General features: G+C 44.0%; 1 protein-coding gene across 4 annotated transcripts in view; it reads right to left on the minus strand.

Annotated features, from left to right (window-relative positions):
• Positions 1-376: 376 nt before the first annotated feature.
• The window catches only part of LOC132086205 (protein ARK2N-like), a 75,631-nt gene continuing 49,032 nt past the window's right edge, over positions 377-26,975 (minus strand). For 2 of the 4 annotated variants that reach the window (XM_059491687.1, XM_059491684.1), the window contains 2 exons: positions 5,987-6,113; positions 377-2,691 (listed from right to left, as the gene is read on the minus strand). In XM_059491687.1, the coding sequence (XP_059347670.1) occupies positions 2,502-2,691; positions 5,987-6,113 (317 nt within the window). In that variant the 3' untranslated portion in view covers positions 377-2,501. The remainder of the gene's footprint in view (positions 2,692-5,986; positions 6,114-26,975) is intronic. The other 2 variants (XM_059491685.1, XM_059491686.1) reach the window with 2 other exon arrangements.

Below are 26,975 nucleotides of genomic sequence, written 5' to 3' on the forward strand. Positions count from 1 at the left end.
ATATTCTAAGCAATGCGTTGTTTTCACTAAAGAAGATTCCAAGTTCACACTCCAGCAATTCAGGAACTGCTAAACCCTGAAGGGCTTGAGGCAATGCATACTAAAGTTCATAAGTTCATGGAAAGTCCCCCATCAACTCCAATGGGTTTTGGATCAGGCCCAAGTGCATTGGTTCTTAGCCATACAATGGCTATCATTTCTGTTTCCTGATGAGAAGAGCAAAATCACACAGGCACCTTTTGCTCTTATTAAAAGAAAAAAAAAAGAAAAAAAAAAAAAAGAAAACCAAACAACTTCCTAGCTATCCAGTGATTGCACTTTTCAGATTACTCATCACCCTTTCAAATTTGTTAAGAATAAGAAAAAAAATGTAGTGTTTCGTGTTTTAAATAAAAGAAAACTTGCATCAGACTACAATACATAAATTGTTTAAACAAACACAGTGCACAATTGGAGTAAGCTTGGTTAGGACGCAGTTGTTTTTATATATACATGGAACTCACATCATATACAAAGTGAAAAACAAGAGCGTTAGCTTGCATTTTTAAAAAAAGGTCTACGAATGGATTTCTGCAACTTTCCTCACAACTGATGTTCAAAAGACTTTGTGGAACAGGAAAAAGCAGCCACAGTATGTCACTGTTTAAGTTACTGTTGCAAAATGTGTGCTAGCTCACTAAAATAATGGCTGAGTTGTGTGATTAAAATGCAAGGAGAAAAGATTGACAGCCACTACTGATTATAGTGCCCAAATAGCATGGGGCTTTTCCCTACTGCAGTGTGAATGGGCTCCATCCACACTCCCCTCCCTACCTCTTTCCTTCCCCCAGAGAGAGAAATCAGTCACTAGAAGCACCACATACATTTTTCTGGCCATGCAATATACTTATATTCAATGTTTTAGAAAGCTTGAAATTGGAATATCAATCCCTTATCTAATTGTTCTTTAAAGTGCAGTCTGAGCTGTTTTTTTTTTTTGTTTTGTTTTTGTTTTTACCTGCAGATAAAATTATTGGAAGTCAAATAAAATTTATAAACCAGCTAACACAAAAAGAAAACAGAACTTCCCATATCCTCATTACTGACTGTTCAGCCTCAAATGGCAGAAAATCTGATGACAGAGCGGTACAAAATTCCCACTAGAAACAACAGGAATACAAAGAAATGTTTTAATTGCACAATAGACATTTAAAGTGAATATAATCTTGTAAAGTCTAATCTTTGGTTTTTGCCTTGAGAAAGGCTCAAAATGACAGGTGAGTGGCAAGAATTTCCATATACACTACAGAAACTACAGCCTGCTAAAGTAAGTAGTTTTGCTGATTTCAGTAAATATTCTGGTAGAAAGTGTTTCCTGAATCATATCTGAAAAAACAATTCCAAAATTAGTGTAAGAGACATGACCTAAAGCCAGGAAAATAATCCAGATCTATTTAAAAAAAAAAATAATAATAATCACAACTTTAAGTTCTTATCCTGCAACACCTTTTAGGACAGAGTTTTAAGCACTTGAATGGTCCATCTAGTTTCAGCAAACTGTCCTTGCTGAATGTTACACAGCTGCTAAAGTGCTTTGCCAGACTAGGATTTTGGAACTTGTTTGGGGTTGGGTTTTTTTTGAGATGGTGAATGATGCAAATAAGCAATAGTAGAAATGAGGACTGCAAGCAAAATGCTTCATTTCTCTCCTTCTACTCCAGGCAAGACTCATTTAGGAAAAAAAATTCAGCTCTATTTAAAAAAAGAGAGGGATGCTGGGCTTTTTTATTACTTTTCTTTTTCCTGTGTTTTGCCATAATCATCTGCTACTAAGTCACTACTATTACTATTTTAAACCATAACAAGACATGATAAATGATCAGTGAAACACAGTAGTCAGATAAAATACAACTGAAGAGTGCAAACTATAAATTATATTGAAAATAAAAATGCTTAAAATAAAAGCTGTTCAGTGCATATGTTATGGGCCATTTGCATTAAAGACAGTCCCTCCTGCTGCTAAAATATCCAAATCAGCTTGGGTAAAAATACTCTTGGCCCAATTTTCAGAAGTATTGAATACCCCTCAGTTCCACTGAAATCAGTGGGGACACAGCATTTTTCAAAATCACTGATGCTCACACAGCAAAACACTAGCTTCTACTAACCAACTCAATATACTGATAAATTAAAAATGTTCTGAAATTGGAGGTGAGAAAGAGTGGGTGGACATAAGTCTGCACACAGTTATTTTTTCAGATTAACATACACATGTTAGAAACTGTAGATGTGTTTTAAATTTGGTGCTATTAGGTTTTAATTGTGAGAGGAATCCTTCTTTGAAAAGGCAAAACCATTTTAAATTATATTGAAATCATACTACATTCTTATCGGAATGAAAAAGATCATGAGTTTGAATTTCTTAAAGCCAAGAAGGGAGCTTCTAAAGTTGAAGCTTTAACCATGAACTTCTATGCCACAAAGGGGAGAAGGGGTGGGGACAGAAACAAAGGGATGCTGCATTACAGTAGATATTTGCGTCTTGTATCCTCATCCAAAGTGAGGTCTACTACTTCTGGGGGTGAAGACCAGTTCTGTTGGGGAGTCACTGCTGTCCATGATTGTGTTTGCTGAGTGTTAATATATTGTGAGCTTGAGCCATGCTTCCAAGATGACACACTCTGAATCACACCTCCCCTGGGATGCACATACCTGTAGCAAGGCAAAAACCACAAAGGAATAAAGCTACTATTGAATTCAGGAGCAAAATTCTTAGCTGCAGTGTTTTATCACATAGGCATCTTGTTAACATGCCCCTCTCTAAAATGTCCTCATGGATTTTCCATTTGTAGAGTCCATCACATCTTAAATACCCAGTAAACAAAGCTGAGACTAAATTTAAACTTGGTGGTGGTGATAAAATTATTTTTAAGAACTGAATTCTGCCAGTGGGTATAAAGTGATATTCCTTAAAAAATATGTGCACAGATTCCAAGGATCTTGAAGAAGTCTGCCCTATTATGTGTAATACCATGCACTATTGAGAAGCATAGTTTCGTGATAGCACTTTTACCTGCTGCACTTAAAAAGAGAAAAATTTTAAGTGAGGTTGGATGTGACAAAGAAAAGCTATCTTTCTATATGAAATCAAACCCATGTTAAAATAAGTAGGCAATGATACTTTAATTGCAATATTTAAAAAAGAAAGCTTGTCAATTCCATGATTACAGTCATTGCATCTGATATTTATTTTGGTCTTCTTAACTAAAATTACAATAATGCTGAGAAATGATCACTGATAACAGTACAGCCTAACTTCAGCAAAACAATGAATCTTTCAGTGATTAAAGTCAATGAGACTAAATAATGTATTTAAAGATAAACACACACTCAAGTGCCTAGCTGAAGCAAGGTACATATCTACTTATTTGCACAGCATTTTTACTTATTACATCCATAGTAGATATGTTATGATTGAAGTACAAGATAATAATAATTAGTAAAAAAACACAACACAATGAAAGACCAATTTTGTTATATGATGAAGTGATGACAAGAATTTACTGGAGCATTTAAGATGATAATTTCCACCTGTAAGTCTTAAACAAACACTAGGAAAACTTGCTGTCTGGTGCTCCAAAAATTGGTTTGCCTCTTATAAGCACTGATGGTGGCTGCACACATAAGTAGGAGGTGTTTTGGCTGCTGGGGTAAGCTTTTCCCATTTCTTTGTGAATGTGCATGTACTGTATTTCAGGAACCTAAATTTTATGCGTTGCTCAAATATCCCAGGCATATTTTAATTTTTTTTTTGAGGTAATGCAATTTATTTTCTCCAGCACTACTTAGGTTATGCTCATCTCTCTTGGTTCTCGTTATAATTTCATTAAATAGAATGAAAAATCTCATTCTCTGAGCTGTAACTTCTCTGAATATAAATGTCTCATTGCCTTCTCAGATACACTATTTACTTTTGGATGTGATGTTTTGATGTTTAAAATGACTTTTTCATTACTTCTTCAGTGTTAAAAATACATACTTAAAGTATGTATCTACAAAGAATTAGCAATAAGAGACCAGAACTCTAACAAATGTATCTGATTTCTTTCTTTTAAGAAGAAATATTTTTAAGCATAACTGGAAAAAATTAAACAAGCTAAAAAAAAATAGTCTTTGTGTCTTAAGCAGATGCCAAGTAATATTCTAATGATGAAAAACTGCACCAATACGTTAATAATCTGAAAAACTACAAATGATGGATAAACTCCAGGGTGTCATGACTCACACCAGTCCAATAATGACATGGAATATGGAGCATGATAAAAAACAGTGTGAGCAAGAGAACAGAATCCAAACACCATGCTAAGCATGTAAAAATACTGATCAAAAACCTAAACCTTTTCCAAAAGACAACCCTGAAAGAAGCCCACCAATATTTCATAACTGCAAGCCTAGACCTGCAAGAGAAATACAATTCTAAATAGGATTTGAACAACTGAGACACATGAGTATTTAACAGAGGCAGTAAAAACTAGTCTGTGGGAGATGATAGATGGTTACATGAACAAAGGAAAGCACAGAAGTGTGCTTTAAGTCTGCCTTTGTTGAAATTATTTCAGTCCATATCTACTAAAACTGATTTTAAATGGCGGTTCTGCATTTACTTCACATTTCCCTTCTTGCACACAGTAAATATTATTGAGGGAAGTGGCATGAAAAGTTTTTGAATAGGGGACCTCAAACAGAAGGGTTGTGCATGCATAGTGCTAGACAGATTTACACAAACTAGTATTGGAGGACAAGTCCACACTGCTTATTATTGGCACAAAGATACTCCAAGCCCTGGGCTGCTGGATAAACAGTCAGGACAGCTACTTCCTAAGGAATTACTATCTTCCAAAAGAGTTTGCCACTCAAGGACTTTCATTATTCTAAAAGCAAAGACAGCTTCCTGCCTGGGAAACTAAGTCCTACACACCTTCCTTCTTCCTTTCACCAAGAAAGATGTGGTGAAGGGACAACAAAGAACAGCTCTGCTTTGTCCCTCACATGCCTTTTCTGACTCCAAGCATCCACCACATCCACCAGGCAGCAGACTAGTTTTAGAGAGACCTTGTCCGTATAGTGTTTTAACTTGCTTTTATTCCACCAAACTGACACTCCATACTATATGCAAATGCCAGTCTTGTTCAACTGCTTCGTGATATTTTAAGGCAAAGGAAGATCATAGATTAAAGATGAAGAGTAACATTAAAAAAATGCCTAGTAAGAATAACACCTGAAGCACAGCTGGACAGCTTTCTATCTGAGCTTGAAACCTCTGGTTTCTGTACCCTCCTTTACTTTGGGGATTTGAACTCTCTTGTATCCTGAAATAAAACCAAGATTCATGAAGATATGATTTTCAATCTAAAGGGGTTATCTTAAGATATAAGCTATTGAAAAGTTATTAGCATTTTTACAACTACTGATTAATTAAAGTGGAAGCTGATTAAATGCTTAAAGCTAATATTTTGAAAGGAAACAAGAACCTATATAAATATTTTCATTTCATTATTTTCATATTCACACTATGCCTTTAAAATCTGAAGTCCTGATGTCTATACATTTGGTTTCTCAATATTTGGTACTTTAATAGTACATATCTTTAGCCTGTTAATGTTTGATATCAAATCACAAGCTTAATATGAATACTTATCAAGTTGGTAGTGTTCTAAAGAAAAATAAATTCTGATATCACCATGACCAGTGGAACAGAAAAAAGAAGTGCAACATTTGGTGCCATGATCTAGTTGAGGTGTTAGAACATGGGTTGGACTCGATGATCTCACAGGTCTCTTCCAGCCGAGAATTTCTGTGATTCTGTGATTTGCTACCTTTTGGACATCAGTCATGGATGGATAACTAAAGCAGTGGAAGTCAGCATTTTTTTTCTTTATTAATTTTGGCAATACAGATATTCTGATAAAATGAAATAAATATTAGAACAAGAAAAAGGAATTCATACCTGGCATGTTCCTGAACTCCAACAATCTCTACTTCACTATCAGAAGAGGCGATATTAATTTCTTTATTGATCTGGGCATTACTTAAAGATATTTTGTCACCTGCAAGGAAGCCTGGATCCAAATGACCTATAGATGGGGAAAATGCAAATACAGCCAATGTTTAACAACTTACATAACTCAGAAATCAGCTGAAAAAGGAATTTCCCAAGTGAACAAAAAAAAAAAAAAAAAAGACTGAAACACTGCAAATGGAAAATCTTTTTAGATTAAGTTATCCAACTTTCTGTTTATCACCCAATACAAGATGACCGCTGGATTTCTCCAGTCTCAATAGCTCCAGTGATAGTGTTATCACACAAATGTGAACCAAGTCTGATTGTTGCATCAAGAACATTCAATGTAATTAGGATTTCCAGCTGTTCTTTTATGACAATGCTGAGTTAGACTGCCTAAACTCCCGTAAAATAAAGAAACAAGACCATCTAATGCAAATAAATCAAACTCAATGATACTGTGAAAAATAAAGCCTATAGGCTGGACATAAACATCACACACTGAGGAATTTTTTTTTTTAGATAGGGGAAGCCAGTCAATGAAATAAAAAACAATAAACCCATCATTTTCTGGCCATGCTGCTTCACACATCTGCTCTAACATTATTGCAAAGACTTGTAAAAAAACCTTCTGTTTTTCTCAAGTCCCATATGCAGCAGTGTTTTTTTTAATAACAGTTCCTCAATGATATCCAGTTCCTCAGTCTGTCCTCTCTAAACACTAAGAAGGTTCTTAACCCCAATTAGTGAAGCTTTGTTTGGACATATTAAATAATATCTGCATAGAAAACACAAACCAGACCAAATTATTTCTTTTACAGTAAATACATTATTTTAAAAATCAATTAAAAATAAGATTTAAATTGAAAAAGATAATTTTTATTTTTAAAAATATTGTTTTAGGGAACAAAAAAAGACAATTACTTCTACTGTCTCTAGCAGTAACCTGGGGGATAATGGGCAGCCTTGAAACAGATGACACTACCTACTCCTTGGGAACCACTCACTCATCTCTATTACACAAGGGAAGAATCAGTAGTCAAGCAGGAAATTTGAGAGGAGGTGAATATATTATGCATATCTAGCTTGAGTAGGCATGTCTTCAAAGATGAGAGGACGTGACGGTTTTACAGTGATGAAACATTTAAGATTGAATGAGGCCTTTCCCCCTTCCCTCCCTCGTGACAGTGGAGGGAAGAAAAATACCAAAAAATGAAACTACAAGAGGTTAAAAAATGTTAGAGACACATTTTTATTAAATAAAATAGCAATAAACACAACAATAAAAAAGAAAATTGTACAAGAGTGGTTTAACCAACAAAAGCAAGGTGTTGATGATGTTTTGGGGTTTGCCTTTTCTTCTTTTATACGTTTTTGGTATTCTTTGCACATATATTTGTAGCTCTGTAGTCTATTGTATTAATGGCTAGTTTTCCCAGTATTTTTCCATGACCTTTCCCTAGGGAAAAAGACAAAACAAATTCCAGAGCTCCAAGCCCCAGGGGGTACAAGGCCCCTATGCTTTCTTGGTTCTTCCTGGGAATCAAGGTTGAGAACAACTCTTCAAGATACATTTTCATGGACTAAGTACAGCTAGTGGTGAAGAGGAGGGACTCCAGAGAAGGGGCTTGACCTGGGGGGAAATTGCATCACCACTTGTCCTCCTAACTGTTGCTTTTTATCAATTATGCTAATTTCCTAAAACCTATAAAAATGTACTCACCCCTGTGGAGGTGGGCTTTTGTGCACATCTTTCCATAACTGCCCCCGAAGGCCTTCAAATAAAGATCTGCTCTTATATTATCTCCTTACTAAAATTATCTCCAGTTTCATTTCCACACTCAGAAAAAGTCAACAATATCATGTGGCCTCTCTGGAACAAAGAAAAGATGGCAGGGACTTACGGAGCAATTCCAATGGGTGATGGGAGGTGCTGGTGCTGCCTGGAACAGCTCCAGATTTGCAGTGGAGGGTTTCCTGCTCTGGCACTGTAGCAGTGGCAGTGGGGGTGGCAGTGAGTATCTCTCCCTGCTGAGTTCACTTTGACACCAGGTTCCTGCACTGCCACTACCACTGGGGGTGTGTGAGGAGGTTGGTTCTGCAACCTTTCTGCCTCTTCTTACCACCTCACTGGACTCCTTTTCGTCTCAGCTGGACTACCTCTTGGCTTGGCCGGACTCAGTTGAAATCAGTGCCCTTGCTCCAGGTCACTTTGCTACCCTGAAGGGGGGGAAGAACTGGTCCCATGGTGAACTGAAACTGTGCAGCCCTGGCTCCACTGGTCTCAGCTGCATAACAGAGCTGTCACTTCAGCACCATTCCCCAGAGTGGCGCCCATGTCTCTCCTCAGTCCCTTGTTCTGCAAAAACATCCTGGAGGGATGGGAAATAGGGGGAAATGGTGGGGCATGGGGTGCTGGGATCTGCAGGTCCTTTAGCTGGAGTGAGCCAAAAAAAAATGGCCCCCTTTCCATTTCTGGCCATGGCATTTTCCCTGCCAAAAGCACGCTGTGTTAGTTTAACACAACCTGGCTTTTAGTGGAGGTGGAGGAAGCCACAGAAGCTGCCTCTGAGAGACAAACTCCTAGAAACTTCTACTATGCCCAGCAGAGCCAATCCCTGAAGGCGCTGATGATGGACATATTGGCTGACCCAATTAGAGAAGTTGGGAATGCCTCTGTGATAGCATATTTAAGAAAGAAAAAAGCCATGGGAAGCTCTCTTTCTTCCTCAGAGGGGTGGGTAGGTGCCGGTGCCCTCCTAGCACTGAGAGCAGCCTTGTGGCTGACACTGGGGGTGGCCAGGGCCAGGAGCAGGCACACAGCCGCAGTCATCTCAGAGCTGGGAGTGGCAGCACAGCTGGGGCGGTGCAGTTGGGGTAGCACAGCACGGCTCGCAATGAACTTTACTTGCTTAGCTACTTTTAACCAGCTGTGCTGTGGACAGAAGAGCAGGGTCAGTGACAATAGCTTCTCCTTCTCGATGGTCCGCTGTCGTGGGTTGACAGCCTTTATCCCAATATCGTGTGTTGTGTCTGGCAGCTGTGCCTTTTCTCTCTTCCCCCCCCCCCCGGCCGTCTTGCTGCGGCAGGGCGGGGAAGAGAGGGGGGAGTGTTTGACCAGGGCCTTTTTGCTTTTGGCTTTTGGTTGCTTGGCTTGGCTAGCCGCTTTGCTTGCTTGCTTTCTGCTTCTTGCGCTGGTTTTTTTCCTTTTCTTTTGTTTCCTCTTTCTTACCCTCCCCTGAAGATACTGGACCGGCTCCGGACCTGACCTGAGACGTCCAGGACACCTGGAGCTTGCGAGAGAAGCTTGGCGCCCTTCACAACACAGTCTCTTTTCTTTTCTTTTCTTTTCTTTTCTTTTCTTTTCTTTTCTTTTCTTTTCTTTTCTTTTCTTTTCTTTTCTTTTCTTTTCTTTTCTTTTCTTTTCTTTTCTTTTCTTTTCTTTTCTTTTCTTTTTTCTTGTGTTGGGGAGTGTTCTTTTGTTACTTGTAAATAAATAGGTTTTGTTTTCCACTTTGCTCCTCCGAGAAATTCCTTCCCGAACCCGGTGTTGGGGGAGGGGTGGTTGGAGGTTTGTTTTGTTTGGGGGGCTCCCTTTTGGAGATTTCCCCTAATTTGTCCTAAACCAGGACAGTATATCTTTTGGTGCTTTGGCCGGGAAACGGAGGCCAAAAAACAGTGGAAAAAAAACCTATAACAATAATATTTTGGTTTTGGTTATTTTGTGGGCATATTGGTGATTCATAATGTCATTTGGAGTGGAAGCTTGCCGGTATTTCTGGTCCCTAGGGGTTTTTGAAGTTTTAATACCTTTGTGGTCCCTAGGGTTATTTCCTTACCCAAAAATATCTCTGGTGTTGTCCCTAATAAGTAGCTTTTGTAAGCGGGGGGCACTAACCAGAATAGTCATTGTGCTGGTCTTATGTGTGATGATGTGTCGGATAAAAATGCTGGACTTCATTTCAGGAACGTATGGATTGTTGTTATGGCTGTGTACTCAGTTTGTTTGGGGAGAAGAAGGGGAAGGGGCTTTTCAGCCTTTGTCTTCCTTCTTCTCCTCCAAATTGTTGACATCTCTATTAGAAAATACTGAATTTCCCCTGAGTTTGAAAGAAACCATCTTTCTGGCATTTAATTTATTAAGCCTTTTCTATACTGTCTGGAGTGTATATAAAATGAAAGCTGAGATTTCTAGAGGGGTTAGAGAGACTCCTGATTCAGGAGTAAAACAAAGCAGGAAAAATCTTGACTGGAGTGGGAAATGGGAGGATATGGGCCAGACTTTAAAGGAATTTTCTGTTCCTATAGACTGGGACTTTCCATCTGATCAAATTCAGAATCCAGTCGAGGTGGCAAAGTATTTGAGGGAGAAGTGCCATGGTAATACTAAGGAAGAAAGGATTACTGCAGTGAGCTGGGCCTTGGCGTTTGTTTACCGTACTCTGCTAGATACTGTGGAGCAGCAGATAGCAGAAAGGGAACAGGGAGATAAGTTAGTTACTATCCCAGTGACCCAGGCTGCAGCTAACATCCCAGGCTCCAGGCTAGCAGCTGAATCAGACAATAGGCCCCAAACCATGGCTGTTGCAGCTAATACAAGAGGTGGAAAGTGTAAAGGCAAGACCGATCGAAAGGTGGAGGATGATGATGATGATGCAGGAGAAGGACCCTCACCAAAATCAGAGGCCACATCAAGGGGCACAGAATCTGGAGCTAATATTGACACCTTTTCTCTGAAGGACCTCAGAGGCCTAAGAAATGATTACAGACGACAACTTGACGAATCTATAATTAGTTGGTTAGTCCGCCTTTGGGATGCTGCAGGGGAGGTTACGATTTTGGATGGTACTGAAGCGAGGCATTTGGGATCCCTGTCACATGATCCTGTCATCGATCAAGGTATGATGAGGGGGGCTAACCCTCACAGCCTCTGGGAACGGGTCCTAAGAAGCGTAGCAGAACAATACCTGTGTACGGATGATCTCTATATGCAGCAGACATGGTGGAAGACCATAGAACAGGGGATCCAACGCCTGAGAGAGATGGCGGTGGCAGAGCTCATTTTCTCAGATGATACAACAACTAGGAATCTGGACCTGGTACCATGCACACCTGTAATGTGGAGGAAACTTGTGCGACTTGGGCCACCTGAATACGCTTCTGCCCTAGCAATAATGAAGCGGGATGATACATATGAGACTGTGCTCGATATGGCAAAGAAGCTTCGAGCGTATGCAGATGTTGTGCATGGCCCAACTCATGCCAGAACTGCAGCAGTGGAAACCCGACTGCAGAAACTAGAGGACAAAATAGAGAAGAATCATAAGAAACTCTGGGAAGAGATAAAGGAGGACCTTATTCAAATCTCAGCTGTACAAATTAGAGGCCCTGGTGTCCAACGCTGGCGCTCCTTGGATGGGGAGAGAAGGTACATCCCACAGGCTGAGTTATGGGTTTTTCTGCGTGAGTCTGGAGAAGACATGAGGAGATGGGATGGAAAACCCACCGCTGCTTTGGCACAACGGGTGCGTGATTTGAAGAAAAGAGAAAGCATCACCAAAAAGATAGCAGCTCTGGTCGCTCGTAGCCGAGATGTTAAGTATGCTGATGACGATGACATGTCCGATCCTCTTGAAGGAACTTCTAAGGCATATGCCCAAGGAAAGAAGGACAATCTGGCTTAGAGGGGCCCTGCCTCCAGCCAGGAAGAGGCACGGGAGAACCGGGTTTTTTGGAAGGTGTGGATCACATGGCCTGGCACATCAGAGCCACAAGACTATGAAGCATTGGTTGACACTGGATCACAGTGTACCTTAATGCCATCGGAACACGTGGGGACATGTCGCAGACATTTCTCCACAGAAATCCTTTCTTTCGGATTTCTGTGTCTTCGGGAGGCCAGAGGCCTCCGAAGACAAGGTAAACAATTATTATCAGCTGCTGGGGAATGCAACAGGGGCACCTATTTTGATTGGTGATTGGTTCATGTTTTATGTTTATAATTAAGGGCCAATCACCAGTGCAAGCCAGGGGACTGAGTCCTTGGCCACAGCTTTGTTGTGGATTCTTTTCTTTTCTATCTTCCTAGCTAGCCTAGCTGCTCTGCAAAACCTCTCTCCTTATTCTATTAGTATAACTATAATGTATTATATCATATATTAATAAATCAAGCCTTCTGATTCAAGAAACAAGATTCACCGTCTCTCTCTCACCAGCTGCGCCCACTCAGGCGCGGTAATAGGGACAGAACCTGTTTCCATTGCTGGAGTGACGGGGGGATCACAACAGTTGACTTTGTTGGAAGCTGAGGTGAGCTTGACTGGGAAGGAGTGGCAGGAACATCCGATTGTGACTGGTCCAGAGGCTCCGTGTATTTTGGGCATAGACTTCCTCCGGAATGGCTATTACAAAGATCCTAAGGGATTTAGGTGGGCTTTTGGAATAGCTGCAGTGGAGATAGAGGGTATTAAACAATTGAATACCTTGTCTGGACTATCAGAGAACCCATCTGCAGTAGGACTCTTGAAGGTAGAGGAGCAATGAGTGCCAATTGCCACCTCAACAGTGCACCGCAGGCAGTACCGGACGAATCGAGATGTCGTGATCCCCATCCACAAAATGATCCGAGAGCTGGAGAGCCAAGGGGTGGTCAGTAAAACCCACTCACCCTTTAACATCCCTATCTGGCCTGTGCGAAAATCTGACGGAGAATGGAGACTGACTGTGGACTATCGTGCCTTGAATGAAGTGACTCCACCACTGAGTGCGGCTGTACTGGACATACTGGAACTGCAGTACGAGCTGGAGTCCAAGGCAGCAAAGTGGTACGCGACCATCGATATTGCTAATGCGTTTTTCTCCATCCCTCTGGCAGCAGAATGCAGGCCTCAGTTTGCGTTTACATGGAGGGGAGTGCAGTATACCTGGAACCGACTGCCCCAGGGGTGGAAACACAGTCCTATCATCTGTCATGGACTGATCCAGGCTGCACTAGAAGAGGGTGAGGCTCCAGAACATTTACAATATATTGATGATATCATTGTTTGGGGGAACACAGCAATAGAAGTGTTCGAGAAAGGAGAGAAGATAATTCATATTCTCTTGGAAGCCGGATTTGCCATTAAGAAGAGCAAAGTCAAGGGACCTGCCCGAGAAATTCAGTTCTTGGGGGTGAAGTGGCAAGATGGACGGCGTCAGATTCCTGCGGATGTTATTAACAAAATCACTGCTATGTCCCCACCAACTGATAAGAAGGAAACACAAGCTTTCTTAGGTGCTATAGGTTTCTGGAGGATGCACATCCCTGAGTATAGTCAGATTGTGAGACCCCTTTATCTGGTTACCCGCAAGAAGAACGACTTCCATTGGGATCCTGAGCAGCAGCAAGCTTTCGTCCAAATCAATCAGGAGATCGCTCATGCTGTAGCCCTTGGTCCAGTCAGGATGGGACCAGATGTGAAGAACGTGCTCTACTCTGCAGCCGGGAGCCATGGTCTGTCCTGGAGCCTTTGGCAGAAGGTGCCTGGTGAGACCCGAGGCCGACCACTGGGATTTTGGAGTCGGAGCTACAGGGGGTCTGAAGATAACTATACCACAACAGAAAAAGAAATCTTGGCCGCCTATGAAGGAGTCCAAGCCGCCTCGGAGGTGATTGGTACAGAGGCACAACTTCTTCTGGCACCCCGACTACCGGTGCTGGGATGGATGTTCAGAGGAAAGGTTCCCTCTACCCACCATGCCACCAATGCTACTTGGAGTAAGTGGATTGCCCTCATTACGCAGCGCGCTCGAATTGGGAAGTTAAATCGCCCTGGGATCCTGGAAATAATTACAAATTGGCCCGAAGGTGAAAGCTTTAGTGTCGCGGATGAGGAACAAGAGCCAGTGACCCGGGTTGAGGAAGCTCCGCCATACAATCAGTTGCCAGCAGAAGAAACACGTTACGCTCTATTCACTGATGGTTCTTGTCACGTCATAGGGATGAAACGGAGGTGGAAAGCAACTGTATGGAGTCCCACTCGACGAGTTGCAGAGGCTACTGAAGGAGAAGGCGAATCCAGTCAATTTGCTGAAATCAAAGCTATTCAACTGGCCCTAGGTATTGCAGAGAGAGAGAAGTGGCCAAGGCTCTATTTGTATACCGATTCTTGGATGGTAGCCAACGCTCTATGGGGATGGCTGAAGAGATGGAAAGAGGCCAACTGGCAGCGAAGAGGAAAACCAATTTGGGCTGCGGAAGAGTGGAAAGATATCGCTACTCGGTTAGAGAAGTTACCTGTGAAGGTTCGCCATGTAGATGCCCATGTCCCCAGAAGTAGAGCTAATGAAGAGCAGCAAAACAACCAGCAAGTACATCAGGCTGCAAAGATAGGGGAGTTGAAGATAGATCTCGACTGGGAGCATAAGGGAGAGTTATTCTTAGCACGATGGGCCCATGATGCCTCAGGCCACCAGGGTAGAGATGCCACCTATAAGTGGGCACGAGACCGAGGGGTGGATCTAACCATGGACAGTATCTCTCAGGTTATTCGTGACTGTGAGACGTGCGCTGCCATCAAGCAGGCCAAGCGGGTGAAGCCCCTCTGGTATGGGGGGTGGTGATCTAAGTACAAATACGGGGAGGCCTGGCAGATTGATTACATCACACTGCCTCAAACCCGCCAGGGCAAGCGCTATGTACTAACCATGGTAGAAGCCACCACGGGATGGCTGGAAACCTTCCCTGTGTCTCATGCTACAGCCCGTAACACTATCTTGGGCCTTGAAAAGCATGTCCTTTGGAGGCACGGTACTCCCGAGAGAATTGAGTCGGATAATGGAACTCATTTTAAAAACAATCTTATTAATACTTGGGCTAGGGAACATGGCATCGAGTGGATATACCATATCCCCTATCATGCACCAGCTGCAGGGAAAGTGGAAAGGTATAATGGATTGTTAAAAACCACCTTAAAAGCATTGGGTGGGGGGTCTTTAAAAAACTGGGAGCAGCATTTGGCAAAGGCTACCTGGTTAGTTAACACTAGAGGTTCCACCAACCGAGCGGGTCCTGCTCAGTCTGAGCTCCTTAATATAGTAGATGGGGATAAAGCCCCAGTGGCCCATGTCAGAAGTTTGTTGGGAAAGACAGTATGGATCAACCCTGCCTCGAGTACAGACAAACCAATCCGTGGGATTGTCTTTGCTCAAGGACCAGGTTATACATGGTGGATAATGCAGAAAGATGGAACAACACGGTGTGTGCCTCAGGGAGACCTGATTGTGGAATGAGACTCATATATGAATGTCATTGTTTGTTGAATGTGAGACAGAAGGAAACTGTAAGTGTCAAAGGTCTGAGCAAGTAAGATGAGAGGAATGCTAAGTGTCAAAGGTGTGAGTAAGTGAAATGAAAGTTTTTATTGTATATTCACGATATGGGATAAGGGGTGGAGTGTCGTGGGTTGACAGCCTTTATCCCAATATTGTGTGTTGTGTCTGGCAGCTGTGCCTTTTCTCTCTTCCCCCCCCCCCCCCCCGGCCGTCTTGCTGCGGCGGGGCGGGGAAGAGAGGGGGGAGTGTTTGACCAGGGCCTTTTTGCTTTTGGCTTTTGGCTGCTTGGCTTGGCTAGCCGCTTTGCTTGCTTGCTTTCTGCTTCTTGCGCTGGTTTTTTTCCTTTTCTTTTGTTCCCTCTTTCTTACCCTCCCCTGAAGATACTGGACCGGCTCCGGACCTGACCTGAGACGTCCAGGACACCTGGAGCTTGCGAGAGAAGCTTGGCGCCCTTCACAACACAGTCTGTTTTCTTTTCTTTTCTTGTGTTGGGGAGTGTTCTTTTGTTGCTTGTAAATAAATAGGTTTTGTTTTCCACTTTGCTTCTCCGAGAAATTCCTTCCCGAACCCGGTGTTGGGGGAGGGGTGGTTGGAGGTTTGTTTTGTTTGGGGGGCTCCCTTTTGGAGATTTCCCCTAATTTGTCCTAAACCAGGACACCCGCATGAACAGAAGCCCTAAATGGCAGCTGGCACCACCTGCTCGGTTCTGGCAGGGACTACATGGCCAGCAGCGAAGGGCATGGCAAGCAGCTCCCCAACGCAGAGCCCGGATGGGATCAACCTTTCAGCACTGCAGAATTCTATAAAAACTTTTCAATTGATAGAACTTGAGAACAAACGAACCTACAAACACCAATTCTCTCCTGAGTCAAAGAAAAGGTGGAGACACGTGAGGAAAGCAACATGACGACACTAAGGTTGGTGCAAAGGAGGGAGGGAGAGGAGGAGGTGCTCTGGGCATTGGAGATGAAATCCTTCTGCAAGCTGTGGTGAGGACTATAATACAAGTTTCCCTGTAATTCATGAAGTGTATGGGGGGGATGCAGAGTTCACGCGCAGCCCATGAAAAAGAGTGCTCACACTGGAGGGAATGAATGCCGAAAAGCTGTAATATAGTGAGAAACTTGAACAGGGAGAGAAGACCCTTGCTTTCTGAGATAGAGAAAGAGGAACCTAGCTTCCAGACTAGAACAGCTCATCCTTAAAAGACCACACCCCATGAACAAATGACTCCTGAAAACAGTTGTGGGAAGACTGTTTGCCTGTGGAAGGGACTCACGTTGCAGCAGGTCAGGCGGGACTGCTACTTGTGAAAATTAGAACCATGCTGGAAAAGTTCGCAGCAAACTGGCTCCCATGGAAAAGACCCCACGGCATAGGAAAAGAGACTCCTCTCCCTAAGAAAACTGAAAAAAGATTTTTTAGAAGTGACAAACTGACTAAAAACCCCATGTTTTGTCTCCTTTCATTGTCAGTAGAAAGGAAAGAAGGGCTGGAGGGGAGGGGAAAGGTGTTCTAAAAGTTTATTTTAGTTCACATTTTCCTCTTTTAATTCTGTTAATAAATTTTTCTTTAAAGATTTCAAGTTTTGAGCCAGTTTTGCCCTTAGAGTGTTTCTTCCCAATCCTTACCTCAACTCATGAGCCCCTTTGATTGTTCTTTCCCCCTCCTCTGCTCAACTATAGCAGAGGAGAATGAGTGAGTGGTTTTTTGTGGGTGCCTGGCTTCTAGCTTCTAGCCAGTGTCAAACCCCAACACATGCCCATGGTTATGATGCAAAATGGTATTGAATATTGAATAAACAGCACTGAAAGCTCCACCCCCTTGTCTCTGTACCCAAGACATTGTCACCCCTTATTCTATACCATGCAACTCATGCCCAGATTTTATAGCTTTTAAATGTATACACATACACATACAAATAACTATGTACAAACACAGTTATTATTTAAGTGCTCAATGACAGTTCCCCCAAGAATTTTGTTAATTCTAGTGTAATGTTAATTCTAGTGTACACTATTCCATGACTAGTGTAACTTGAGTAGTCCAAATTCATTGGCCAGAGTATTTATGATATATAATGGGAGCGTCATTCAACAACCAATATTACATATATAATTCAACATTACAGACAGCTCTAACCAAAAAATCAAATCCCCTTGAGGGATTGTGCTTCTCCATTCCTCTGCATTACCCACCAAGTGCAACCAGATCCTTAAGCAAAAACAGTCCCACCGATAAGTTTGTCTTTGCCTGAGGCAGGGCTAATCCAATCTGTCTTTCTTATTTCTCATTTGCACCACAAGGACTTTTTCTCTGTGGTACATAAGGGTCCTGACTGAGCAGGGACACCTTGATTGGTGGAACCTCGGATGTTAACTAACCAGGTGGCCTTGACCAAATGCAGATCCCAGTGTCTGAAGGTCCCACCACCCATTGCTTTCAGTGTGGTTTTTGATAGTTCATTCTGCTGTTGAAATTTCCTAGAGGCTGATGCATGATAGGGAATATGACACACCTACTCAATAACGTGCTCTCTGGCCCAGGTGTCTATGAGGTTGTTTTTGAAATGAGTCTAATTGTTCGACTCAATTATTTCTGGGGTGCCATGAAGCCACAGGACTTGCTTTTCAAGTCCCATGATGGTGTTCCAGGCAGTGGCATGAGGTGCAGGGTGCGTCTCCAGGCATCCAGTGATTGCTTCCACAATGATAAGCACTTAACACTTGCCTTGGCAGGTTTGCAAGAGTGTGATGTAAAGAATCTGAAAGGCCTCCCCATATTTATATTTTGACCATCATCCCCCATACCACAGAGGCTTTATCCGCTTGGCCTGCTTGATTGCAGCACATTTCACAGTTATGAATAACCTGGAAGATGATGTCCATGGTTAAGTCCACCAGGTAATGAGCCAATCTGTGTGTTACATCTCTTCCCCAATGACCTGAGGAGTCATGGGCCCACTGAGCTAGAAATAACTCACCTTTATTTTACCAGCCCAGATCTACCTGAGACACTTTATTCTTGGCAACTTGGTCAATCTGTCTGTTGTTGTGATGCTCCTTTTTAGCCCTACTCTTCGGTACGTGTACATCTACATGATGTACTTTCACGGTCAACTTCTCTATCCAGGCAGCGATCTCTTGCCACAATTCAGAAGTCGAGATGGGTTTTCCTCTGTGCTGCCAATTGGCCTTCTTCCATTGGTCCACCCATCCCCACAAGGTGCTTGCTATTATCCAGGAGTCAGTGTAGAAGTAGACTGTTGGCCATCTCTCCCTTTCAGCCATATATAAAGCCAGCTGGATGTCTTTCATCTCTGCAACCTGACTTGATCCACCTTGTCCCTCAATAGTTTCTGTGACTCATTGTGTGGGACTGTGTAGAGCAGCTTTCCATTTTTGATATATCCCTGCAATATGTCAGGACCCATCAGTGAAGAGAGCATATTGCTTTTCATTTTTGGGTAGCTGATTATATGCTGGGGCCTCCTTAGCACCTCTCACCTTGTCCTCCTCCTCTTCTGATGATAATCCAAAATTTTCACCTTTAGGCCAGTTTGCAGTGATCTGAAGGATCCCAGGGCAATTAGGATTTCCTTTCTGAGCTTGCTGTGTGATCAGAGTGATCCACTTAATCCATGAAGCACCAGTGGCATGATGCGTGGAAGGGACTTTCCCTTTGAACATCCAGCCCAGCACTGGCAGTCAGAGTGCCAGGAGGAACTGTGCTTCAGTGCCAATCACTTTTGAAGCAGCTTGAAAACCTTCATCAGCTGCTAGGATCTCCTTCTCAGTTGGGGTGTAGCTGGCCTCAGATCCTCTGCACTCCTAAGTCCAGAATCCCAGAGGTCATCCTCGAGTGTCCCCAGGTATTTTTTGCTGGAGGCTCCAGGAAGGACCATTCTTCCAATCTGCAGTGTAGAGCATGTTCCTCACATCCTGTCTTGTCCTGACTGGCCCAAGTGGTGGTGTTCACAGGCGTCCCAGGACGAGGGAAGAGATGAGGATCTGACTCCATGTTTCAGAAGGCTAATTTATTATTTTATGATATATATATTATATTAAAACTATACTAAAAGAATAGAAGAAAAGATTTCATCAGAAGACTTGCAAGGAAAAGAAAGAATGGAATGATAATAAAATCTTGTGAGTGACCAGACAGTCCGATGCAGCTGGACTATAATTGGCCATTCATTAGAAAACAACCACATGAAACCAATCAAAGATGCACCTGTTGCATTCCACAGCAGCAGATAATTATTGTTTACATTTTGTTCCTGAGGCCTCAGCTTCTCAGGAGAAAAAATCCTAAGGAAAGGATTTTTCATAAAACATGTCTGTGACACAAGGGCTACTGCATGAACAATCTGCTGTTTAATCTGTTCAGAACCTTGTTGCTATTCATGGCCCCATTTAAAATATTTTTTCTTCTGGGTCACAAGATAGAGAGGGCTTAAAATCTGACTTTACTCTGGGATGTGCATCTTCCAAAAACCCACAGTACCTAAAAAAGCCTGTTTCCTTCTTGCTGGTCAGTGGGGACATAGCTGCTATTTTGTTAATCACATCAACTGCAATGTAACAATGTTCATCTTGACAATTTTACTCCTAAGAACTGAATTTCCTGGGAAGGTCCCTTGACCTTACTTTGCTTTATGGCAAAACCAAATGTCAGGAGGATTTGGATTATCTTCTCTCCTTTCTCAAAAAACTTCCTCTGCTCTGTTTCCCCATATAGTAATGTCATCAATGTGCTGCAAGTGTTCTGGAGCCTCACCCTTTTTCATGGCAGATGATTGGGCTGTGTTTCTACTCCTGGGGCAGTCAGTTCCAGGTGTACTGGATGGCCCTCCAGGGGAAAGCAAACTGTGGCCTGCATTCTGCTGCTAAAAGAATGGAGAAAAACGCATTAGTACTGTTAATGGTAACACCACTTTGCTGTCTTGGCCTCCAGTTCGTACTGAAGTTCCAGCATGTCCAGCACAGCAGCACTCAGTGGTGTGACATCATTCAGGCCATGATAGTCCACTGTCAGCCTCCACTCTCCACTGGACTTATGCACTGGCCATATAGGACTATTAAAGGGTGAACAAGTCTTGCTGACCACTCCCTGGCTATCCAGTTTACAGATGATCTTATGGATGGAAATCATGGAGTCTCAGTTGGTGTGGTGTTGGCGACAATGCACTGTTGCAGTGGTGATCAATACCTGTTCTTCTTTGACCCTCAGCAGTCCCACAGCAGAAGGCCCCTCTGAGAGACCAGGCAAAGTATTCAGCTGTCTTGTTTCTTCTGTGTCCAGAGCAGCTATCCCCAAATGCCAACAGTACCCTTTTGTGTCTTTGAAATACACTCTCCTGAGGTAATCTATGCCAAAGATGCATGGGGCCTCTGGGCCAGTCACAATGGCGTGTTTTTGCCACTCTTCCCCAGTCAGACTCACTTTAGCTTCCAGTACAGTCAGGTATTGGGATCCTCTCTGTCACCCCAGAAATAAGGATAGATTCCATCCCTACATATCTTGATGGAACATCAGGGCACATTGTGCACCAGTGTCAACTGAAGTCTTATATTCTTGTGGATCTGATGGCCAGGCCATCAGATCCACACAGTCCAATAGATCTGATTGTCCCTTGCCTCTACCTGGCCAGAGGCAGGGCCCCTCTAGTTCTATTCACAGTGCTTGTTGCTTCCTCCCTGTAAGTATGAACTGGGAGTCCCTTCCAGAGGATCAGACAGCATCATCTATTCTACCTAGGGGCTTGCCCATGAGAGACCAGAGAAGCATTTATCCTTGATGAGTTTCTTGTGGCAGTTGTTCTTCCTCTCAACTCCAGTAACTGTGCTACTAGGGCAGAGGTGGGTTTTCCATCCCATCTCTGTGTCTTCTCCATGGTCATACAGGTAAAACCACAGATTACCTCATGGTGTGTACCTTCTTTCTTCCCATCTGGGGGATGCCTGCTCCTAATAGCAGGGGCTCTGGTCTGTACTGATGAGACATGGAACATTCCCTCCCTAAGCTACTCTATGAGTTTCTGATGGCCCTCTTCAATTTTTCTCTTCCGGTTTCTGGGTATGCTTGTCCGGTTCTGTTTCCATGGCCAAGACGTGGGCCTTAAACAGGGCGATAGTGTCTTTATCTCCAGTTTGGTAGCCAAAGTACCCACTGTGTCTTCTCTCTCCTTTCATTGCAGGGGTGCTAAGTAGTAGGAATATATGCTCGACCTGAGCCATATGAATTTTGTCCACATCTGTGATGTACACTGGACGCAGTCTGGACTTTTAGGGAATTGTTCATCATCTGAAAAAATTATCTCCATCTCAGCTATTTCTCTCAGGCACCGGATACCTTTCTCCATGCTGCTCTACTGGCCTTGCTGCTCATAGGGGTCTTGGGCTTCCCTGCTGTCAAGGGTTGTTGCTGGCTGGATGCCAGGCATCCACCAAAGCTGCTCACTCACTCCCCTCCACAGATGGACAGAGGACAGAAAATTTAAGAAAGAGTTAAGGGGTTGAGATAAAGACCTGGAGAGATCCCTCACCAAATACCATCATGGGCAAAACAGGCTCAACTTATAGATAGTAAGTGAATTTATTGCTAACAAAATCAGAGCAGGATAATGAGAAGTAAAAGAAAACCTTAAAAACACCTTACCCCCATGTCTCCCTCCTTCCCAGCTCTACCTCCTACCCCAGCAGCGCAGGGAGCCAGGAAATGGAGGTTATGGTCAGTTCATCACTTGTGGCTTCTCCCGCTGCTCAGAGAGAGGAGTTATTCCCCTGCTGCACCATGGGGTCCCTCCCATGGGAGACAGTTCTCCATGAACTTCTCTGACGTGAGTCCATCTCACTAAATAAAAGCTCTGCAAACTGCTGCAACATGAATCCATCCTACAGGCAACAGTACCCCTCAAACTGCTGCAGCATGGATCACTCTTCCACAGGGTGCAGTCATTCAAGGATGGGCTGCTCTAGCATGGGAACAGGGCCTCTCTTTCCATAGGTCTCCCATGGGGTCACAGCCAGGCATCCACCTGCTCCAGTGTGGGTCTCCTCCATGGACTGCAGGTGGAAAGCCTGTTTCACCATGGTTTGCAGAGGAATCTCAGCTCTGGCACCTGGAGCATCTCCTCCCCCTCCTTCTCCGCTGATATTGGTGTCTGCATAGTTTTTCTTCTCACATATTCTCACTCTTCTCTGGCTGAAATTAAAACTGCATCACCACTTTTTGTTTTGATTTTTCCTTAACTATGTTATCACAGCGGTGTTACCATCATTTCTAATTGGCCCAGCCTTGATCAGTGGCACATCCATCTTTGGAGCCACCAGGGACTGGTTCTACTGGACACTGAGGAAACCTCTAGCAGCTCCTCACAGGAGCCACCTCTGTAGCCCCCAGCTACCAAAAACCAGGCCATGCAAACCCAATACAACAGTGAAGGTATATTTCCCTGACACTTGATAGGAGTCACCTCCAAAGGCTGAGATTTTTTTGCTTTTTTCCGATCCCCTTATCAATAAACACATCCGGGGACAGGGATCCTAATTGCCTGACTTCACTACCATCTAGGTTCATGTCTTCAGTTGTGACATTCCAGAGGTGAAACAGCCAGGTCAATGTGGACTCTCTGTCTGGCAGGAGAACTCTCTCTGCAGCTCATGCAGCTCACCCACGGAGATGGATTGCATGATTATCTCTGGCTCTGTCTCTTTTGCTGGTTGTGAGGGTCACGCCTCCACTTCATCCCTCACTAAACAAACTGATTTGGTCTTGGATTTCCTCTTCTGAACAGGAGTGACTGCTACTGGCTTGGGCTGTCTGCCTGGTTGGGTTGCCGTTTGTGTGGCCACGGTACCCATTGATTTGTTTTCCTTCCCTTGGAAAGTGCTGTACCATTATGAGCAGTATCCAGTAGACAGTGGCCAGTGCCCAGAACGCTGCAGTAAGCTGCCCCTCTCTGGAGCTGCCCCATCATTTTCCCTTCAGACATTTAATCTGTTTAACAGGGTCTTGTAGTTGTTCAGGGATGAACTTCCAAACCCACCAAATACTTTCTCACGTCCTCCCACACTCATGACTATCCACCCCATGGGCAGATCTCTGAACAGCTTCCCTATAAATCTTTGTCTTGTCTCTAAAGACAATGCAGACTGTACAGAGGAGACATAGCAGAGCTAGCAACAAAATTATGCTTTCCTTAACATCCAGCGGTGTGGATGCTGACAGTCTGGTCAGAGAAAAAGTCAGATAAACTTTCTCAGGCATTACTCTGGGGGAGCTTGAGAAAGCTTAGAGAAAGAATTAGAATAAGAATAAAAATAATCTTTAATTGTTGCAGCTGGTGTTTTGAACATATTGTTTACTTATGTTTACAAGAAGGGTGTTGTTCCTAACTGGCCAATGATGTGAGGGGTGTTGATTGAGGACCAATCAGGTCCAGCTTTCTTGGAACAGTCTATAAAAGAATGTGATGTGTAATAAACTTCACTATTTGCCTTCTGAGACCTTGGAGTCTCATTCAGCCGTCCCTAATACAAGCGCGACATCTGGTGATTGCTGACGTTCATTGCAGCCAAGACTGAAGGACCGGGGTCACCCTCCCTACTCCATAGAGAGAGGTATGGCAGTATTTTCCCTGCGTCCTCTTAGAGGGGGCTGGTCTTTTGTGACCAAGGGTACTGGAACCGGCCTGAGAGCTGGTTGGGATGGGCCCCAGCAAAGAGTTTGTATTCTGGAGCAAACCACTGCTTAGGTGGGCTGATGGGGAAGGGTTCCCTACAATATGGGGAATCAAACCTCTACAGAGGAACAAATCATCCTTTCTGTGTAGAAGGGTGCATTACCGCACATGAGAATTGCTGTATCAGATCATTCCATGTGTACCCTTCTCTGCTGGGCAAAGGTTCATGGATTTTCGGTAGACGCTGAGACCACTTTTAGCCTGGACACTTGGCAGTCACTAGGAGACCAGCTGTGGCAAGAAATCTCCAGCAGAGATAAGGACGCATTTGAATTAGCAGTTACATGGGGCATTCTCTCTAAAGCTTGTCAGCCCTGGACATTGGAGGAGGGCAATACAGATGTGGCAGACTCAGAGGGTGAGGACAATCCTTCTATGGAGACTGACATGCTGGAAGGAGAGGGGGCTGAGGGGGCTGCTAGCGGCCTTCCTTCGGCTCTGCCTGAACCCCTGAGAGATACAGAAATTGCTCGTAAAATCTATCCCTTGCCACAAGATTATGTTCCCCCAAAGTACCCTGCTCCCTGTGACTTTGTAATGCCAAAGTATCTGTCACCCGTGACACAGCTTGCAAAGGCTTTGTTAGCTGAGTCCCAGCCAGAAATTGCTGAGCGTCCCCCTATGGTTGCCCCCCTCAGCCCCTCCTCTCTGCACTGCAAACAGCTGCAGGGGAGCCTTTGCTGCAGCCAGTTCCATTCCCCCTCTTCAGCCCCTCCTTTCTCTGCATAGCAAGCAGTGGTGGGAGTGCCTCCACTGCAGACAGGTGACAGGGCTGGAGCCGTTGTCCCTTCAGCCTCTCTGTTCCCATCTGAAGGATCAGCCCAAGCGTCCGCACCACCTCCTCCCCCTGCTGCATGTGGAACTGCGGGCACGGTGCCTTCTGCTGTTTCAGCACCACTGCCCACAGCGCCCGCCATGGTTGCCCCCCTGCCTCGGTGCTTCCAGCCAGCCTGCCCTCCTCCACTTCCTTCAGGCTGTCCCACGTGACGCAGACAGTGACACTGATTAAGATCGACAGCTTGTCCTGCAGCAGGGGAGTGGCCTGGCAGCTGAGTGCTGGCAGCGACATGTTGTGAGTCCACCCCAGAGCCACCTGTAGACACTGCTACCGTGTCAGGTGACTGTGCGACCAAAGCACCCGAGACGTTTTTGGGAATTGGTCAAATTGCGAGCTCTGGAAATCAGGAATTGGGACTTGCTAGAGAAGATGGCGATGCCCAAGGGTGGAATTATCAAGACCATAGATGCAGGGGGAAGAGACACAGGGGAAAGTCAAGTAGTTGTTCCAGCATCTGAAGAAGGTATGCAGGTGGATCAGGGAGGCAGTGTAGCCCCACAGGGGGGGTGTCCAAGCCTTTCCTGTGTTTAAGGCTGTTCCAAATATGGGACAAGTTGACAGGCATGATGTCATAGCATGGAAAGTCGTACAGGATTTGAGACATAAAGTAGCAAAATATGGGCTTGGTTCTTCAGAAGTTATGCAAGTTATCAGGGTGTTAAACACTGATCTGCTTGCTCCATTTGATATTAAACATCTATGTCAAGTGTTGTTCCAACCTATGCAATTTAGAGTTTTTGAGGACAACTGGAGGCAGATGTCTGATAAGACTGCGGCAGATAACATGCAATTGCCTCAGGCTGATCCCAGATATGCCGTTGGAGTAGATGCTCTTATGGGGAAGGGTATCTTTTCTAATCCTGATGTTCAGGCGACCTGGGACCCTCGGATTCTTGAGCAGGGTCAAAAGATAGGCATTGGGGCACTGTTAAAAACTATAGAAACAGCTGCTGCCAAGCCACGATATGTGAAAATAACTCAAGGAATAAAGGAACCACTTCGGCCATTTGTTGAGAAAATTGCAGCAGCCTTAGAAAAGCAGGTTGAGGATGACAACTTGAGACAGATTTTATGTAAACAACTAGCAAAGGATAATGCAAATGAAGATTGTAGAAAGATCATAGAAGCTCTTCCGGGTGACCCAACATGAACGGATATGGTCCAAGCATGCTCTAAAAGTGGATTCTGTAGACTATAAAATGTCTGCTTTGGCTGTTGCTTTACAGCCAGCCTGGGCATCCTGTGGGTGTGGACAACAGAGACATGTGAAAAATAAGTGCAAGCAAAAACAGGTAACAGAGAAGCAGAAAGGAAAGAAAGGTCATTTTTTGCGTGCTAGATGTGAGAGGCCAGGTCATTATGCAAACCAATGTAAGTCTAAATACCATGCTAATGGTCAGCTTTTTGCATCAGGCTCGGGAAACAGGAGAAAGAGCGCAAAGGGGAACTGTGCTCTGACACAAGTGATTCCTCAGGGCATGGTATCAGCACAGGCTTACTCAGCCAGCTTAGGGGCAGTACCCAAGGAGCAGCCGGGGTGGATGTACACACCGCAGCAACAGTCATCTTAGAATCTTGTCATGTATATAAGGTTCCTCTGGATGCATTTGGACCTTTGGGTCAGGGATTGAGTGCATTGCTTGTGGGGAGATCTAGTGTGACCCTTCAAGGAATCTTTGTGCATCCAGGAGTCACTGATGCTGAATTTACAGGCCAAATTTGTACCATGGTTTCCACACCCACCCCCTCGTCACTATCCCTGCAGGGACTCGCATTGTTCAACTAGTGCCTTTTCAGTCATGTGTCCCCAGGACTGATCAGCAGAGTCATGGGGATGGCAGCTTTGGATCTACAGGATTGTGACAAGTTTTCTGGACTGCAAATATTTCTACTCAGCGACCACAGATGACATGTACCCTGATTCTACTGGATGCCAGCCCACCTCAGATCCAGCTTCAAGGTTTGATCGACACAGGGGCTGACATGATAATCATTTCTTTCTCTGTGTGGCCTCTTATGTGGCCCTTGGCTTCCATAGG

The sequence above is a fragment of the Ammospiza nelsoni genome, chromosome W, assembly GCF_027579445.1.
Source record: "Ammospiza nelsoni isolate bAmmNel1 chromosome W, bAmmNel1.pri, whole genome shotgun sequence".
Taxonomy (NCBI): Eukaryota; Metazoa; Chordata; class Aves; order Passeriformes; family Passerellidae; genus Ammospiza; species Ammospiza nelsoni.